General features: G+C 41.7%; 2 protein-coding genes across 4 annotated transcripts in view; one reads left to right on the forward strand and one right to left on the reverse strand.

The window, feature by feature from the left end:
* On the reverse strand, positions 1–6,474 carry LOC117674023 (uncharacterized). Its single transcript, XM_034431806.3, has 2 exons — positions 5,229–6,474; positions 1–3,614 (listed from the first exon to the last, which is right to left on the reverse strand). Exons 1-2 carry the CDS (start codon positions 5,962–5,964, stop codon positions 3,103–3,105), a joined length of 1,248 nt encoding a protein of 415 aa, XP_034287697.2. The 5' UTR covers positions 5,965–6,474; the 3' UTR covers positions 1–3,102.
* HDAC11 (histone deacetylase 11) overlaps positions 6,193–17,508 on the forward strand; it is a 24,550-nt gene continuing 13,234 nt past the window's right edge. For 2 of the 3 annotated variants that reach the window (XM_034431818.3, XM_087883860.1), the window contains exons 1-4: positions 6,193–7,630; positions 10,283–10,431; positions 13,349–13,449; positions 15,544–15,660. In XM_034431818.3, coding sequence (XP_034287709.1) covers positions 7,629–7,630; positions 10,283–10,431; positions 13,349–13,449; positions 15,544–15,660 — 369 coding nt within the window. In that variant the 5' untranslated portion in view covers positions 6,193–7,628. The remainder of the gene's footprint in view (positions 7,631–10,282; positions 10,432–13,348; positions 13,450–15,543; positions 15,661–17,508) is intronic. The other variant, XM_034431817.3, reaches the window with a different exon arrangement.

The raw sequence follows: 17,508 nt of genomic DNA on the forward strand, positions 1-17,508 counted from the left end.
TGGTGTGGAAACCCAGCTGTTGCCTTAGCATATTTATTTAAGAAAATTTATATGGCTACCCAACTCATTCTCAGTGATTCTGGGCAGCTTACAAGAATAAAAGCTCAATACAGAAACAATAAAAAGCAATAACTGCACATACCCGAGCAACAACAATCAAATGAGCCATTGGATGGGTTTCCATTGTACTCTGGGGTATCCAAGCCCCAATCCTGGCAAACCAGGATTTCAGGGCCTTGAGACAGAGTGTTAAAAGTGGAGGCTGATCATATCATCTGTGGGATGATGTTCCACAGGGAAGGAGCCCCCGTAGAGATCGCTTTTCCTTTTGGTACCACTAGATGGATCTCCTTAGGAGAGAGGGACCCATAGCATTCCCTTGGCCCCAGCTTTGGTGGGTTGGGTAGGTTAAATAACCTGATCCCAAGGCATGTAGGGCTTTAAAGATGACAACCATCAGCTTGAATTGGACCTTGAAGCAAATTGGCAGCCAATGCAGTCCTTGCAGGAGAGATGACGCATATGTACATCTAGGCCCATACAAAACCATGTGGGCCACTGCATTTTGAACCAATTGAAGCTTCCAGATACTTTTCAAGGCCAGTCTATGTAGAGAACATCGCAACAGTCAAGATAGAAGGTAAGTAGGGCATGGTGACTATGAGCAGGGACTGTTGGTCCAGGAAAGGGCATAAATGGCACATAGCCCACAATTGCACAAAGGGCCTCATGGCCACAACTGCCATCTGCTCCTTGAGCAAGGGTCATGAGTTTAGGAGAACCTCCAGATTACACACTAGATCTGTCTGGGGTAGTGGTACCTCATCCAAGACCTAAGGTGGCAATTCTCCATGAACCAAACAACCTCAAACCCAGAGCCATTCCATCTTGCCAGAGTTCAGGTTCAGTCTGTTGCTCCCCATCCAGCCCTTAACAGTCTCCAAGCTCTACAAGGAGATCATGATTGCTTAAATTCACCATGGGCTTAAGATACTTGATATAGACTTGAACTTTGGGTGCTATCCAACACAATGAAATTCAATGGTGAAAAAAAGTAAGGTTCTACATTTAGGCAAGAAAAACCAAATGAACAGGTATGGTATAGGTACCTGGCTCAATAGAATAGTTAACTGTGAGAGATTTTGGAGTCCTACTGGACAATCATTTAAATATGAGCCAACAGTGTGCTGCAGTTGCCAACACAGTTCTAGGCTGCATAAATAGAATCAAGATCACGTGAAGTGTTAATACCACTTTATAATGCCTTGGTAAGGCCACACTTGGAATACTGCATCCAGTTTTGGTCGCCACGATGTGAAAGATGTGGAGACTCTAGAAAGAGTGCAGAGAAGAGCAACAAAGATGATTAGGGGCTGAGAGCTATAAACATATAAAGAACGGTTGCTGGAATTGGGTATGTCTAGTTTAATGAAAAGAAGGACTAAGGGAGACATGATAGCAGTGTTTCAATATCTCAGGGGCTGCCACAAAGAAGAGGGACTCAAGTATTCTCCAAAGCACCTGAGGGTAGGACAAGAAGCAATGGGTGGAAACTAATCAAAAAAAGAAGCAACCTAGAACTAAGGAGAAATTTTCTGATAGAACAATTAACCAGTGGAACAACTTGCCTTCAGAAGTTGTGAATGCCCCAACACTGGAAGTTTTTAAGACAAGTTCGGACAACTATTTGTCTGAAATGGCATAAAGTTTCCTGCCTGAGCAGAGGGTTGGACTAGAAGACCTCCAAAGTCCCTTCCAACTGTTATATACAGATGGGTGATATCTCAGTCCATGGTGGCAGATGATCTCACCCAGTGGCTTCACGTAGATGTTAAACAGAAGTGGAGAAAACTACTGAGCCCTACAGGACCCTGCAAAACAGAGGACGAGGGCCAGACCTCTTGCTTCCTATCAACATCAAGAACAACCACAGAGGAAGGAAGGGAACCATATTCTGTGAAATGGGCCATCACATTAAAACATCATATCGTTCATTCATAGCAAGTTATGTGAACACAGCAATTGTGGGGTTTTTTAACCTGGCTTTGGATTTGCTATGAACTCACCCCACAAGGACTTTAAGAGAGCCACATTCATTGGTTACATATATGAGAGATCTGGAAGGAGAAGCTAAGTCAGTTCCGTCCAGTCCAGCACTTCGTTTGCAAAGCACCACTTAGTTGCTTCAAGGGGAGGTTATCAGTACATGTGAAGGCAGCATCTCTTCTCTATTGATTGTCTCCACTAACTGGCAGAAAAATGAAGCCAGGTCATGAGAATTTGAGAAGGAAGAGTTATGAATGATACATACCTAGCATATACAAACACATACAGTAAACTATAGGGAGTCCTTGACTTATGACCACAACTGAGCCCAACTTTTCTGTTGCTAAGCAAGACAACTATTAAGTGAACTCTGCCCCATTTTACGACCTTCCTTGGAACAGTTACGTGAATCACTGCAGTTATATTAATAACATGGTTGTTAAGTGAATCTTGCTTCCCCATTGACTTTGCTTGTCAAAAGGCGATCACATGACCCTGGGATACTGCAACCATCATAATTGTGAGTCAGTTGCCAAGCGTCTACATTTTGATCACGTGACCCTGACAATGCAACGGTCGTAAATGTGAAAAATAGTCATGAGTCACTTTTTTCAGTGTTGTTGTAACTTCAAACGGTCACTAAACAAACTGTTGTAAGTTGACAGTTCAAACAATACTCCATTGTGAAAATATGCAAGCATTTTGTTCTCCAATACCTCCGTTCGGATAAAGTCTTTCCAGAAAGAACCCCAAATAAGCAGTCAGCTGGATTTGGTTGTAAGGGAAAGGAGGGCTCCTATCAATAAGCTACTGTAATGTCTTTTCTAAAGTTTCTTTTCTTTTTCCAAACCAAACCATCCAGAATGTACATTATCTCTCTTTTCCACAGGATGAGTTAATTAAGCGAGTAGATAAGCCTGGCTCAACCTCTTACTGGGCAAGATAAAATTACTATTAAAAATCCCTGAATTTAGCACTTTTTTCCTCCCTTCACTTCCTGACAACACATCTTTTCCATTCAAGATAAAAGTTTTATACTTGAAAGAGAGACAGAAATTATTTGCTTTCCTTTGATTCCAAGAAGACTCCAGCCCTCACTTTCTGTGCAGGCTGAGACGGTGGCAATATCCTGCTAGCCATACGCAAGGCCTCTGCCACAGATGCCACGGCATCAACCATTGGATGGAGGATCTCCCTGGTGCGCTGAAGCTCGGCTTCAATCATACCAAGCTCCTTAATCCTAATCTCTCTCTCCAGTTGGTTGTCCCTAATCCTGGCTTCTCTATCCAGCTGGGCCTCCCTTGCCCGGGATTCACGGTTTAATTGGGCCTCCCGTGTCCGGGCCTCTCTGTCCAGAAGCATTTCCCTCAGCATGGCTTCACGGAAGTCCCCAGCGTTGATTTCACTTCTCTCGTGAAGAGCCTCCATGGTCTCCCAGGTCCTCCTATAGTCGGTCATGATCTCATGCATCATCTCCTCGTGTGACCGCCTCTTCCTCTCCCGCATAGATGCCATCCTTTCTGCTGTTGTCAGGGGATGACCAAAGGACTTCTCTCGCCTGCCTCTACCTGTTAGGGGGAAATGGGTTAGGTATCCGGACAATATTATCTACTGCTCAATGAATCCATCCAGTTACCGTAATTTTCGGAGTATAAGACGGACTTTTTTCCTCCCAAAGAGAGGGTGAAAATCTGGGTGCGTCTTATACTCCGAATGTAGCCCCGCCTAGCTTCTCAAAGAGCCTTGGTAGTACAGAGGTTTAAGGCACCCTGTTATTAAGCTGGTTATTAAGACCAGCTGCCTGCAATTACTGCAGGGTTCGAATCTCGCCAAGGCTCAAGGTTGACTCAGCCTTCCATCCTTTCTAAGGTAGGTAAATTGAGGACCCAGTTGTGGGGGCAATAAGCTGACTTTGTATAAATATACAAAAGGATGAAGGCTATTGCTGAGCACATTGTAAGCCGCCCTGAGTCTTCGGAGAAGGGCGGCATATAAATCAAATTAAAAAAAAACAAAAAACCCCGGAGTTTTCAGAGGCTGAAAAAAGCATCAGAAACAAAGCTTCAGAAAAAAAAGCCCCCAAACAGAGCTTCAGAAAAAAAGCCTCCAAACAGAGTTTCAGAGGCTTTTTTTCTGAAGCTCTGTTTCAGAGGCTTTCAGAGGCAGGAAAAAAAGTTTTTTCTGAAACAGAGTTTCAGAAGTTTCAGAGACAGAAAAAAAAAAAGCAAAAAAAAGCAAGGCTCACAACCAAGGAACCTGTTGCTAAAATTCACCTCTGAGAACAGCTGATTGGGGGTATTCCGGGAGGCCGATCCACACGCCAATCAGCTTTTTTCTTATTTTCCTCCCCAAAAACTAAGGTGCATCTTATACTCCTGTGCATCTTATACTCTGAAAAATATGGTAGGTGGCCCGGCAACAGGGCAGCAAAGGTGAGGTAGCCTGAGATTGCTGGATTCTCTTATTTTCCAGGAACAGGGACCGATGGCAGTCTACCATCTGATATAGTTTGAGTAAGTTGGAAACCTTCTTCCGCCTTCTCTTTTCCCCATCACAACTATATGAGATGGGTTGGGCTGAAAGAGAATGACTAGCCCAAAATCACCCAGCCAGCTTTCATGCCTGAAGCAGGACTAGAACTCACAGTCTTCTGGTTTTAGGCCAGCACTTTAACCACTACATCAAACTGGCTCTCAATGTAGCTATCACACAATCATTTTGACAAAGTGGAACAAAAGCAGCTGATTGGTTGCTAGAATGAAAATCTAACTTACCTCCTTACCAACTACTGTTTACCTTTTTTTGATCTTGGTCAAATGGCTCTTGTCCTCCTTCCCCCTCCCCCTTTTTTTAAAAGCACATCAGGTCCATTTGACTATCTTGGCAAGCTGAGATGGGAATGTACAACATTTACGTTTAGCCTGGCTCCTTCTTTGAACTTAAATCTCAGACCGCACTTGTCTCCCCACCTGTATCTAATTTGAGCTTCTAAAATTCAGGTCATTTCTCTCATTTTTTTTTTTTTTAACAAACCAAGAGCCAATCTCTATCTTTGTGGTATCTCAGGCAAGTTCTTAGAGATTCTCATAACTAACTTAAACCCAAGCTTATGAGATGGCTGAAGAGCAAAGAGCACCAATTGAAAAACAAAATGCCATTGAAGAAAAATGACTCTTGCTCACCAGTAGCAGTGTGGTGCCCATCTTCACTGCAGCCTGGAACGGGTTGCCCACAAAAGGGCACTGCCTTCTCTTCAGGACCTTCCTGAACTATTGTGGTTTCAATCACGTTGGGATCTACCACTGTCACTAACCCTCGTGTGATCCCCACGTTCGGTTCGGTTTCCGTGTCTGTGTCTGCATCCATACTTGACAGGGTGTTTGGGGGCGTCATTTGGTTACTCTCTTCCTCAGAGGCCTGGGCCTCCATATCTTTTGCATCCTCGCTTTTTACCACCACCTGCATGGATCCATCCATGCTGGCCAAGCTCCGGTTGGTGGTCCTATCCATTTCACCTCCAAACATTTGATCCAATTCTCGGAAGTAACGGCAAGACACGGTCTCAGCTCCAGCACAGATCTGGGCATCTTTGGCTCTCCGATAACTTCGTTTCAGATCCCGAGCTCGGTTCCTACACTGCGAAGCATTGCGCTCGTGACCCCTGGCTATCATCTGGGCTGAGAGATCCTCGTAGATGTCACTGTTTGGCGGGCGGTTTTCAATCCACCTCAAAATCAGCAATTCACCCCAGAGGGCCAGGAAATCTCGAGTTTCTGTCTCTGACCAAATTGGAGCCCGAGGCTGCAACCGTTGGCGAGGGGTATGTGGCATTTCTGCTTGAGCCTGATTAATGCAAACTCCACAGTGCCCAAGTGATCTAGAAGCTACCTTTGGGTAGATAATAAACAAAGGTGGCATAGAAGTGCAGGATCCAGAAAGAAAGCCAAGATGGAACCTTTTGCCTAAGGGAGCGTTCACACGAACAGTTGTTAGTCAGGAGTAACGTCGTGGGCGGAGCTTCCCTCCGGACTTGGAAGGATCTCTTTTAGACACTCGGAAGAGCCAAACCCCGCTTGCAACGTCAGAACCACCGACCATTGAAGGGGTTCTTGTTAGCGAAGGGTGGAAACAGTCACGCCGTGAGCCAATAGACAAAGCGGGGAGGTGGAGGGCGCTGCTTCTGCAAACAGGAACAGGAAAGCGTCTCGGCCGGTGTTTCCGAAGCAGCTCCGTCCGCGCGTGGGGTAAATGGTCAGACCTGCGAGGTGAATTCATGCGGTGGGGCTGCCTGCAGAGTTTATCTCCCGCTTGCTCCCATTTTCCTACATTACCTGGGCTTTCTCCAGCGTGGACAGGAAGATGATTGTGATTTCGAATTGTTATCGAACTTTTGGCTTTCGAAAAATCTAGGAATGTTCCTGCGCGGATCTGTATTTAGATATAACAGCAAGGGTTGCCGAGAGCTTTTAAAATCGCGGTGCAAAGTGAAAGGCTGTTATTTTTGTTTCCACGTTTGGAGGGATTTTAAGAAAAGAAAAAAATATCTGGAGAGTGTTAAGGAAGAATGAAGGCCAGTGGAGAAAGGAGATGATGCTTTTTAGAACTTCATGGAAATATTTATTTTTTAAATTCATTTATTATTGATATTGATATTGATTGTTTCCTGATTGCTTATTTGGACCCTATGATTATCATTAAGTATAGTATAGTATAGTATAGTATAGTATAGTATTGTATAGTATAGTATAGTATAGTATAGAATAGAATAGAATAGAATAGAATAGAATAGAATAGAATAGAATAGAATAGAATAGAATAGAATTCTTTATTGGCCAAGTGTGATTGGACACAAAGGAATTTGTCTTGGTGCATACGCTCTCGGTGTACATAAAAGAAAAGATACATTCATCAAGAATCATAAGGTACAACACTTAATTATAGTCGTAGGGGACAAATAAGCAATCAGGAAACCATATCAATATAAATCGTAAGGATACAAGTAACAAAATTACAATCATAGTCATAAGTGGAAGGAGATGGGTGGTGGGAACGATGAGAAGATTAATAGTAGTGCAGACCAAAAAAAAATAAATCTTGTAATTCAGGGATGTACTAAAATGAGAGGAAAGGGCAAAACAGTCTGTGGCTAATGGGAAGTTGCCCTGGAGGATATCTGAAAACTTTTGATTATTTGTTTTGAGCTAGAGAGAGTAATTCGCAGAAAATCTGTGCAATCGCCAGAAGTGGAAAAACGATTCGATGGCGCATAATCAAGAGTGTTACTACGTGAATAAGCCAACTTTCACGGTTCAGTTATCCAACTTAAGTCGAACGTGGCTGATTCAGTTGAACAATAACTCCGGGTTCACACAACCTGCCCCACTACGCCACAACGGAACGTCATATCCCGCCTGTTGTTTTTAAGAACGCCGAGGGCAGAGCAAGCAAGCAAGACTCAGATAAGGGCAAGTGGCCTCATTGGAAGAGTCTGAGCGTGCTCAAGAGCATCCGGGCATGCTCAGTATTGCCCGGGCAGGACTTCGACACGTCGGGGGCTCGGACCGAGCTTCGCTTAAGGCAGCATGTGAGTTGCAAGAGACGGGGTGGGCGCAGGACTTCCCCGGGCGAGGGAGAGGCCCCTGGGGAGGAGCTGTTTCTCCCGGGGTGGTGGTGGTGGGGGAAGCTGCGGCTGCTGCAGAGCTGCACCGACCGGGTTGCGGGTACCAGACGGGGTGGGCAACGCCAAAGCTGGGGCGCATATTAGGCTGCGATGTTGCGGGAGGCAAGAGTTGCGGAGTCCCGCGTCCCCGCCGCGTCGTTCCTCGGAGCGGTTGCTGGGACGGATTTGTGTGTTCTCACAATGGCTGGGTTCGGGGCGACATGTTGCCCCTGGGGGTCGGGCTGCATCTTACACGAGTCCTGGGTTTTGATCGAAACTCATTTACCACCCGGGCTGCGTTTTATACATAACAACATGCTAGTCTTGAGAATACAGACGCCTTGGAGGTAGTTGTGTTGGGATGTCTTGGCTCAAAGAACGTTTATAAAAATGGCGATAGAGACTTATCCTCTCACAACTTTCGTGGGTTAGGTAGGTGTGCACCTGTGTGGGTGCCTGCCTGTGTGTGCACACACTGAGGCCCATGGTACAGAGAAAATGGGAAAGTGAACTGTTAAGATGAGCGCAATACAGAATATTGTATTCTGTATTTCCTTGATGAGATTCCATCCATTACTTCTTGTCCTGCCCTCAAGTGCTTTGTTTATTATTTATTTATTTCTTAATTTAATTTATATACCGCCCTTCTCCCAAAGGGACTCAGGGTGGTGTACAGCCAGCATAAAACGCACAAATATAAAATTTAAAAACAATTTAAAAATATTAAATAGTTTGGCCCATATCTAATTAAAATAAAGCTACCCAATTTAGACATTTAAAATTAAGAATTAACGATTAAAAAATTAAAATTAGGCCAGCCCGGCTTGTTGAAATAAAAGCGTCTTGAGGGCCCGGCGGAAGGTGCGTAAGTCGGGAATCCTCCACATCTCGGGGGGCAATTCGTTCCAGAGGGCAGGAACCCCCACAAAGAAGGCTCTCCCCCTGGGGGTCGTCAGCCGACATTGCTTGGCCGACGGCACCCGGAGGAGCCCCTCTCTGTGGGAGTGAATTGGCCGGTGGGAGGCTATTGGTAGCAGCAGGCAGTCTTGTAAATACCCAGGTCCTAAGACATGGAGCACTCTGAAGGTGGTAACCAATACCTAGACTCGCACCTGGAGGACTACCAGGAGCCAGTGCAGCTCGTGCAGGAGAGGTGTTACATGGGAGCGCCATGACACTCCCATAACCACCCGCGTGGCCACATTCTGGACTAGTTGGAGCCTCCGGGTGCTCCTCAAGGGGAGCCCCATGTAGAGAGCATTACAATAGTCCAGGCGGGAAGTGACGAGGGCATGGAGAATAAGTTGACCCTCTCTTCTCTGTGACAGCCCCTTAGGTATTGGAATACCGCTATCATGTCACCCATAGCCTTTCTCTTTGTTAAACTAGACATCCCCAGTTCCTGCAACTGTTCATTGTATACTGCTCAAAAAAATAAAGGGAACACATATAAATCAAATTAAAAAAAAAAAAAAAAAAAAAAACACAAGCAGAAGACATCCGAGATCTGAATGAATGAAATAGCCTTATTAAATACTTTGTTCTTTACATACAGTAGTTTATACACTGCTCAAACAACTAAAGGGAACACAAAACTACTGTATGTAATGAAGAAAGTATTTAATAAGGCTATTTCATTCATTCAGATCTCGGATGTCTTCTGCTTGTGTTCCCTTTATTTTTTTGAGCAGTGTATGTTAAAATGTTTACTCCATAGCAATTGAAATAAAAGATACTATTTGATAGAAACAATTTTCTTATATTAATATATAAGAAATTATATATCCTTGTCTTACAACCACAATTGAGCCCAAAATTTCCATTGCTAAGCAAGAGAGTTGTTAAATAAACCATGCCCAATTGTATGACTTTTTTTTTTGCCACAGTTGCTAAGTGAATCACGCAGTTGTTAAATGAATTTGAATTCCCCAATTGACTTTGCTTTTTGGAAGCCACCTGGAAAAGTTGCTAAATGGCAACTGGGATGCCGCAACTGTCATAAATATATCCCAATTGCCAAGAGCAATTTTGATCACATGGCTGTGGGTATGTTGTGACAATTGCAAGGACACATCATAAGGCATTCGGTGCTGTTGTAACTTCAAATGGTCAGTAAACAAATGATCATAAGTCGAGAACTACTTATATTCATGTCTGTCATTTCAGAGCTGTCACTTAAGTGAAACCTTATATAAGTCTAAGTCTAAATTTTAGATAGTATTGAATTAAGTAATTTATTGTTTTGGTTTTAATACTTGATAGTTTAATAGTTTTAGAAATGTAAAACAATTCTGTATATTTTAGATTTTTAAAATCAGATTTTCTTAAAATATCCTTTTGGCTCCTAACTGTAATAAAATTAATTTAATGCATTTAATTATTTTGGCTCATTATTTCTTTCCTGCAGTTTGAAATAACACTGCTGATTTCTAAAGGAAATTAATGTGATGCTTATAAATGACATTCTTAATAAATGTAGCGAAATGGTTATGTAATTCAGAAGTATATGTATAAAATGTGGTTTATTCTCACCTACCAGTATTTTGAATGTCTAATGTCATATTTATTTTCTTCAAGGCCTCATAGGACAGAACTATATCAAGATACTCCGTCCACTTGCTGGCCTATTGTATATTCACCAGATTACAACATTTCATTTCTGGGCCTGGAGAAACTGCATCCATTTGATGCTGGAAAATGGGGGAAAGTAATAAATTTCTTGAAAGGTAATAAAAACAAAATAGCAATATAAACGTTGTTGGAAATTAAACTAGTGCTCTTTTAGAGAAGTCAGCTTGCAAAAAAGCAAACAGAAAAGTAATAATTTTTATATCAGATATTTTCAAATGAGAAAATTGTACCTAGATTGTTTAATATACAGACAGTCCTTGACTTACAGCCATTCATTTAGTGGCAGTTCAAAGTTACAACGGCACTGAAAAAGGTAATTTATTACTCTTTTTCACACTGAAGACCATTGCAGCATTCCCATGGTCACAGGATCAAAATCTGGTCAACTGGTATGTATTTAGGACAGTTGCAGTATCCAGGAGTCATATGATCACCTTTTGGGTCCTTCTGACAAGCGAAGTCACTGGGGAAGCCAGATTCACTTAACAACCGGGTTATTAACTTTAATAACTGCAGTGATTCACTTAACAGCTATGGCAGGAAAGGTTGTAAAATGGGGCGAAACTCAATTGTCTTGCTTAGAAACCGAAATTTTGGGCTCAACTGTGATCATAAATCAAGGACTACCTGTAATCACATGGGAATTTCATCCTCTCCCCGGTATAGAAACCAACTCCTACAACGTTTCCAACAGATGTCCTTCCTGTTTAAATACTCCAAAAATAGATAGGTTTGCGTTTATTTATTATTTAGAATTTTAGGCCGCTTCTGTTGTACAATAGTTACATAATTATGAGCTGAGAATGTTTTGCAAAAAAAAAAAAAGGGTAGGGAATATATATTTGCAGGCTGTGCACATATTTCTGTTCGCTTCTGCGGCATTCATGAGGGAAAGTAGAGCAGGAGGAACAATAGAAACTTTCTGAGGCTGTGTTTGAGTGGCATTCATCTGATGTACTGTGAAGAAATGATATATTCATTATAACCATGATGTGCAGCCAGTTGCTTTTCAGCCAGTTCAGTTTATAAATGCTGGACTGATCAAAAGACTGGCTCCTGGAACCTTGACACTCACTCACCACCAAGAACCTGGCTAAGTACTCGCAATACATTAGGCTAGACTAAATGGAATTGGAAGATTGTGATGTAGAGTAGGAGTCTCCAACCTTGGCAACTTTAAGCCTCCAATTCTGGGAGTTGAAATCCACCAGGCTTAAAAGTTGCTAAGGTTGGAGACCCCTGATGTAGAGTGTTATGGGAATCCAGATGTTGCTTTAAGTAACCCATTCACATTAAATCATTATATGGTTTATTTATTTGGGATTAGTGTATCATGTGAACACAGCAACTATGTTTTACATGAACACAGCCTTTAAATAAGAGAAGGAAACCTGGTCCCTAAATAAGCTTGCCAGTCCACTTAGTTGCCAAGCATGGCAATGAACAGAAATTATATGAAGGGCAGAGACTAAAATTGTTCCAGTAAATCTTAAAAGTGAACCTCATACTCTCTAAATTTCTTTCTGTTGTTCCATGACCTCCCAAATAAGTTAGACTACCGCTTTTTTCTTCCCTAGTCAGTAGGCATCATTGTCTGGGATAAAAATGTTTCAACGTTTGTTGAGATATTTGTCTGGGGAAATCTGTGGTATGCATTTAAATTATGATAACTTAGGAACGACAGGATTCATTAGAGATCTTCTTCTCTTGGCAGAATCTCAGAGCTGCCCTTGGAGAAGGATCTCCAACCTCATAAACATTCTCTGGGAAGCTGCAGAAAAATGTGCTGCCAGGAGAATTCCAATATTAGAATAGCCAAAAAAGGAGCTGGCAGGACATTGGAGTCATTGTATTTGCAGGATCTTCAGTTTCCCTGGCATGAATGTTAACCCATGCTAATAGATTACCTCATTTCTCGTCCGTAGACTCAGTGGGAAAGGGCTGTAGGGAAAAACACATCCCACAAGCACTTAATTTGTAGATTGATCTATTGATTTGTACTGCCAACTTCAAAATGACTCTTCATCATTCACAGCCATGAAAGTATAAAAGGATAGCATCATAAAGTCATCGTGAATTTAAAAGACAGTAGCTAATTAAATACACCCAAATTAGCCCCATCCTTCAAGGATAGCAAGCAAGCTATGTGAGACCCTAACAATCAGCCTTCCTGAATAATTGAAAGTAGGAGCCATAGGGATCTCTGGAAGGAGAGTGTTCAAGAGGGCAGAGGCAATCAATGAGAATGCCTATCTTTGGCCCCCTCTCCCCAAAACCAGTGGGGAGGATCTGAGGCATCCCCTTCATGAGAAGAATACATGTCACACACATTCCATGTGGGAGAGATGGCCCTGAAAGTACCTGGGAATCAGAATAGAATAGAATAGAATAGAATAGAATAGAATAGAATAGAATAGAATAGAATAGAATAGAATAGAATAGAATAGAATAGAATAGAATAGAATAGAATAGAATAGAATAGAATTTTTTATTGGCCAAATGTGATTGGACACACAAAGAATTAGTCTTGGTGTATATACTCTCAGTGTACATAAAAGATACGTTCATCAAGAATCATAAGGTACAACACTTAATGATAGTCATAGGGAACAAATAAGGAATCAGGAAACAATATCAATATAAATTGTAAAGATACAAGCAACAAAACTACAGTCATACAGTCATAAGTGGAAGGAGATGGGTGGTGGGAACGATGAGAAGATTAATAGTAGTGCTTACTTAGTAAATAGTTTGACAGTGTTGAGGGAATTATTTGTTTAGCAGAGTGATGAGTAATGAACTTTAAAGGATAAAATCAGCTTTTTGAATAGCACGTGGAAATTTGAAAATACAGTAGTGTCCAAAGTCAGACAGGTTTTTTATCTGATCCAGCACAAGTTTTCTTACCTAAAATGAAAAAAAAAATTAGTATGGCTTGGCTTTAAAGTGTTGAAAAGTGAATCTTATTTGTATATCGTTTATTAACCCTCCCCATTTTTTTTTTAAATTCAGAAGCAAAGTTAATTACAGATGACTTGATTGTACAGGCTCGAGAGGCAACCGAAGAGGACCTTTTAGTAGTTCACACAAGACATTACTTGAATCGATTAAAGGTATGGTGTCATCTTCTTCAATGAAATTTTTAAAAAATCTCTCCTCCCTGACATATATTGCATCCCTCTCCCTCCCTCCATTCCCCTTCTCTTTCCCTCTCTCTCTCTCTCCCTCTCTCTCTCTCTCTCTCTCTCTCACACACATACACACACACACACAGTCTCACATATGTACATGCTTACATGCATAAAAAACCATGGCAATTTTAAATTACCTTAAAAGAAATAACTACAACAAAAATAATTTCCATCTAGCGCTGAGACTCTGATCTTCTTAGGTCATGGGTCTGCAACCTTAAACACTCAAAAAGCCATTTGGACCCATTTCCTACAGAAAAGAGAACACCGGGAGCCACAAAACCCTTCCTCTGCCTGACTATTTCTTGAGCAGCCACAAAACTAGCATATGTAGTCGAAGTAAACATTCTGTTTTCTTCTGAAACTTTTCTTTTCTTGGATTTATCCATGGTTGACCTACCAGGGGTTGAAAAGCTCAATAAATCGCGTGCTGGCAGATGTCGCACATTGGCGGTTGTGATGCATATTTTGAGTGACAGGGAGCCACAGCAGAGGGGTGAAAGAGACACATGCGGCTTCAGAGCCTCAGGTTGCTGACCCCTGTCTTAGGGGCTAGAAATAGAAACACAGCAAGTAACATGCATGTACTACCCCTCTTAAAACTGTAGATAAATTGTAGATTAGCATGCAATTTCAGAACATTTTTGCAGAGCAGAATTGGCAAGAAACCTATGAAGTGCTCCAAATCATACTTCAGGCAGCGATGAATGGCCCAGTTTGCAGATTAATTTTGGTTACAAGTTATACAAGATGTTTGAATATTGGTTAACTTTTCTTGTATTGCTTACAGAAGCATATATATTGGAAAGTTTTGAAGAGGTATTCTAGATCACATTGTGCTTTTGCCATGCAGCTTTAAAATGCAGCTTTTAAAATGCAGCTTAGTTATTGGTTGCCTTGTCTTTTTAGTTGGGCTGTTTGCTACATTAGCTCCATCCAGCAGTTGAAATCATTGTCATTATTCATTGTTGCTCAGTACTTTTGCCTTCGCAGAATGTTCTTGTTAATATTTTTCTTCACCAGTTAAACTCAGTGCTTGAATTATCTGATTGTAGTTGGGCATAAGGACATTGGATGTTAAAGAGAGGTGTAACAAACATTGTTCTAAGTTGAATGGAACAAGGGGGGGGGGATGCAGGAAAACAGGGAGAATTATCTCAGATCAGACAAGGATTTTTACTATAGGTAGTCCTCAAGTTATGACTGTATCGGAGCCTTCCATTATGGTTGTTAGAGTGATAAAAGGGTTTGGTCACGTGATTGTGGGATTTTAGTTTTTTGCAGCAATTGTTAAGTGTGGCATTCATTAAGCAAATGCAGTGGTCATAAGTATAAACCCATTGTCCACTGTAAGGTGTGATTTTGCAGAAAAGGGAGGGTTTTCAGATAGGATATAACTTAGTGACTGGTCGTCAGTCGAGGATTACCGTATAAGTGGAAGGATGGCTGAGAAAAATCAGGAACATATGTCATCTTCTCAGGCAGCTCTAGAATCCAGCTTTAATCTGCTCTTCTTGTTTGTTCATCAACGTTTTACGTCTCTGTAAGAATGTCACAGATGGTTTTTGTGGTGATCTACTTTGTTGAAATAAATAAATGCTTTTCCTTTGCATATAGCTATAGTAATAACGTTACAGTTGAATTACTAGCCATTCTTATTGAGTTAGTCCAGTTTGACTTGATTGGACTTACTTCGGAGTCAGTACATTTAAATTATGTTGTAAAGTAGGCCTGTCAAACTGGCGGACCACAGGCCGGATGTGTCACATGCAGGACACACCCATCCTGGCTCCACAAAGGCAAAAAATATCGCGATACGTCATGTGACGCGATCGAGTTTGACGCCCATGTTGTAAAGGGATCATGTATGCTGGCTCTCATCCTACGAATGCTGATTGGGGATAAATCTCATTGACTTGAATAAGTGGGACTTGGGTAGACATGCATAAATGCATTGACAAAAATTAATCTTGAGTCAGATTTGGATATATATTTTTCCTGCTTCTCTTCTTCTAGTGGTCCTTTGTAGTGGCTACCATTACAGAAATCCCTCCAGTCCTTTTTATGCCAAATTTCCTTGTTCAGAGGAAAGTGCTCAGGCCTCTGAGAACTCAAACAGGAGGAACAATAATGGTAAGCATGTCTTGCTTGGTTTCTAGAGCTGAATAAATCTGCACATTGGTCTCAGCAATAAGAAGGAAGTGATTGACTTGATGAAAGAAACTCTTACAAAACTCAGATCTTGTCCCATCCCATCTGATACTTCATTCACATGGCAGAGTGATCCATCAGTAACTTTATCATTACTTTCTCAACTTAATCCAGCTTTCCTGAGTTTGCATGACCCATTGAACCAACAACAGTTGGATTTGATACGAATTATTTTTTATTCACTTCATGATGTAAGTGCAGCCATTTAAAAATTTTGATTCTTAGTGGTTCTCCAAATTTGATCAACTACCTTATCTGTTTTTTTTTAAATCGCAGCTGCTAGAAGCACGCTGTTACATTTATCAATGTACATTTATCTGGTAGTATTTCTCTAATAGTTTCTGCAGGGTTGATATTGTGAGAGTCCAAATTGCTATGTAGTTCTAAATAAGACAGAAACATCATTTTGGTAACCCTTCCAAGATAAGAGCATGGAGATAGCCATAATTCACAAGTAGACTAAATGAGCATAGGATTACACCAATGGTGAAATGTAAAATTTGTTCTGTGGGCGTGGCTTGGTGGTGGTGGGGTAATGTGACTGGGTGGGCGTGGCTAACTTTTTTTTATATATATACTTTTAAAACCATTTTTTCTACAACCTCTTCGGCCGAAGAGGTTGTAAAAAAAATGCTTTTAAAAGCCTCTGACGATCCCAGCTGAGTTGCCTGATCGTCAGAGGCTTTTGTTTTCTTTTAAAAGCATTTGTAGAAAAAATGTTTTTAAAAGTTTTAAAAAAAAGCCTCTGATGATCGCGCGGCTCAGCTGGGCATGGGGGGTGGGGGCAGGGATTTCTGCTACCGGTTCTCCGAACCACCCACCACCATCGTGGTGATCCGGTCCAAACTGGGAGCATTTCACCCCTGGATTACACTTGTATTAGAGAACCAATCTATATCCAATCAGATTAATTTGTTCAGGTAGAAAAGGCACACTGTAGGTACCAGCAACCAAGGACCTGTCTTTGGCGAGTCCCAGTAGACATGCCTTCTCTGCTGTGACACCTGCCTTATGGCACAGCCTTCCCCTCCAAAATTAGTTTATCCCTTTTGACATTCAGGGAAGGTGCTCAAGACCAGTTTATGTTATCAAGTCTGGGGCTCCCAGGGAACTGGAGTCATACTTAGTTCCATTGCTGAACTGGCTTTTCCTATCCTCTCTTCACCTAGGGTTTGTATCTGGTTTTTTAAATATAATATTTACTTTTTAAAGTGATATCTATTTATGCTTGTTGTTTTGTATATGTAGTTTTATCTTTACCAGAGTTGCCTTTGGTAAGATGGGTGACTATATAAATTTGATAAATAAATACCGTATTTTTCGGACTATAAGACGCACCTACCTTTTTTGGTGAGGAAAAGAAGAAAAAGAAATCTCCCTCTGCCTCTGAGCAATTTTGCCTTGTTGCAGCAAACAGCCTGCTTTACTTTCATTTTCGTTTTCAGCATAGCTTGATTAGCACAAGGGGAAAAAAATCTGCTCCAGCAATTTTCTTCCTTGCAGCAAGCAGCAGAGCCCTGTGCAAAACAGCTGAGAGCAAAGCAGCTGAGAGTTGGGAGGCCGATCCAATCAACTTGTGCTAATTAGCCTGTGCTGAAGCTGAAAGAAGCTGTTTTTTCTTTCTGTTTGCTCGCAAGGAGGTAACTGCTGCGAGGCAGAGGCCAAAGGGTGGGGGCCAATGGTGGGCGGGTCTACATTCGGTGTATAACATGCACCTAAATTTTCACCCCCTTTTAGGGGGGAAAAAGATACGTCTTATACTCAGAAAAA

The sequence above is a fragment of the Pantherophis guttatus genome, chromosome 2 (assembly GCF_059756535.1).
Source record: "Pantherophis guttatus breed Tessera chromosome 2, ASM5975653v1, whole genome shotgun sequence".
NCBI lineage: Eukaryota > Metazoa > Chordata > Lepidosauria > Squamata > Colubridae > Pantherophis > Pantherophis guttatus.

Coding starts and splice junctions, on each gene's coding strand:
- LOC117674023 (XM_034431806.3), bottom strand. CDS start 5,964: ATGCCACCTTTGTTTATTATCTACCCAAAGGTAGCTTCTAGATCACTT. Junction 3,615..5,228: donor TGGGCACCACACTGCTACTG/GTGAGCAAGAGT, acceptor TCCCCCTAACAG/GTAGAGGCAGGCGAGAGAAG.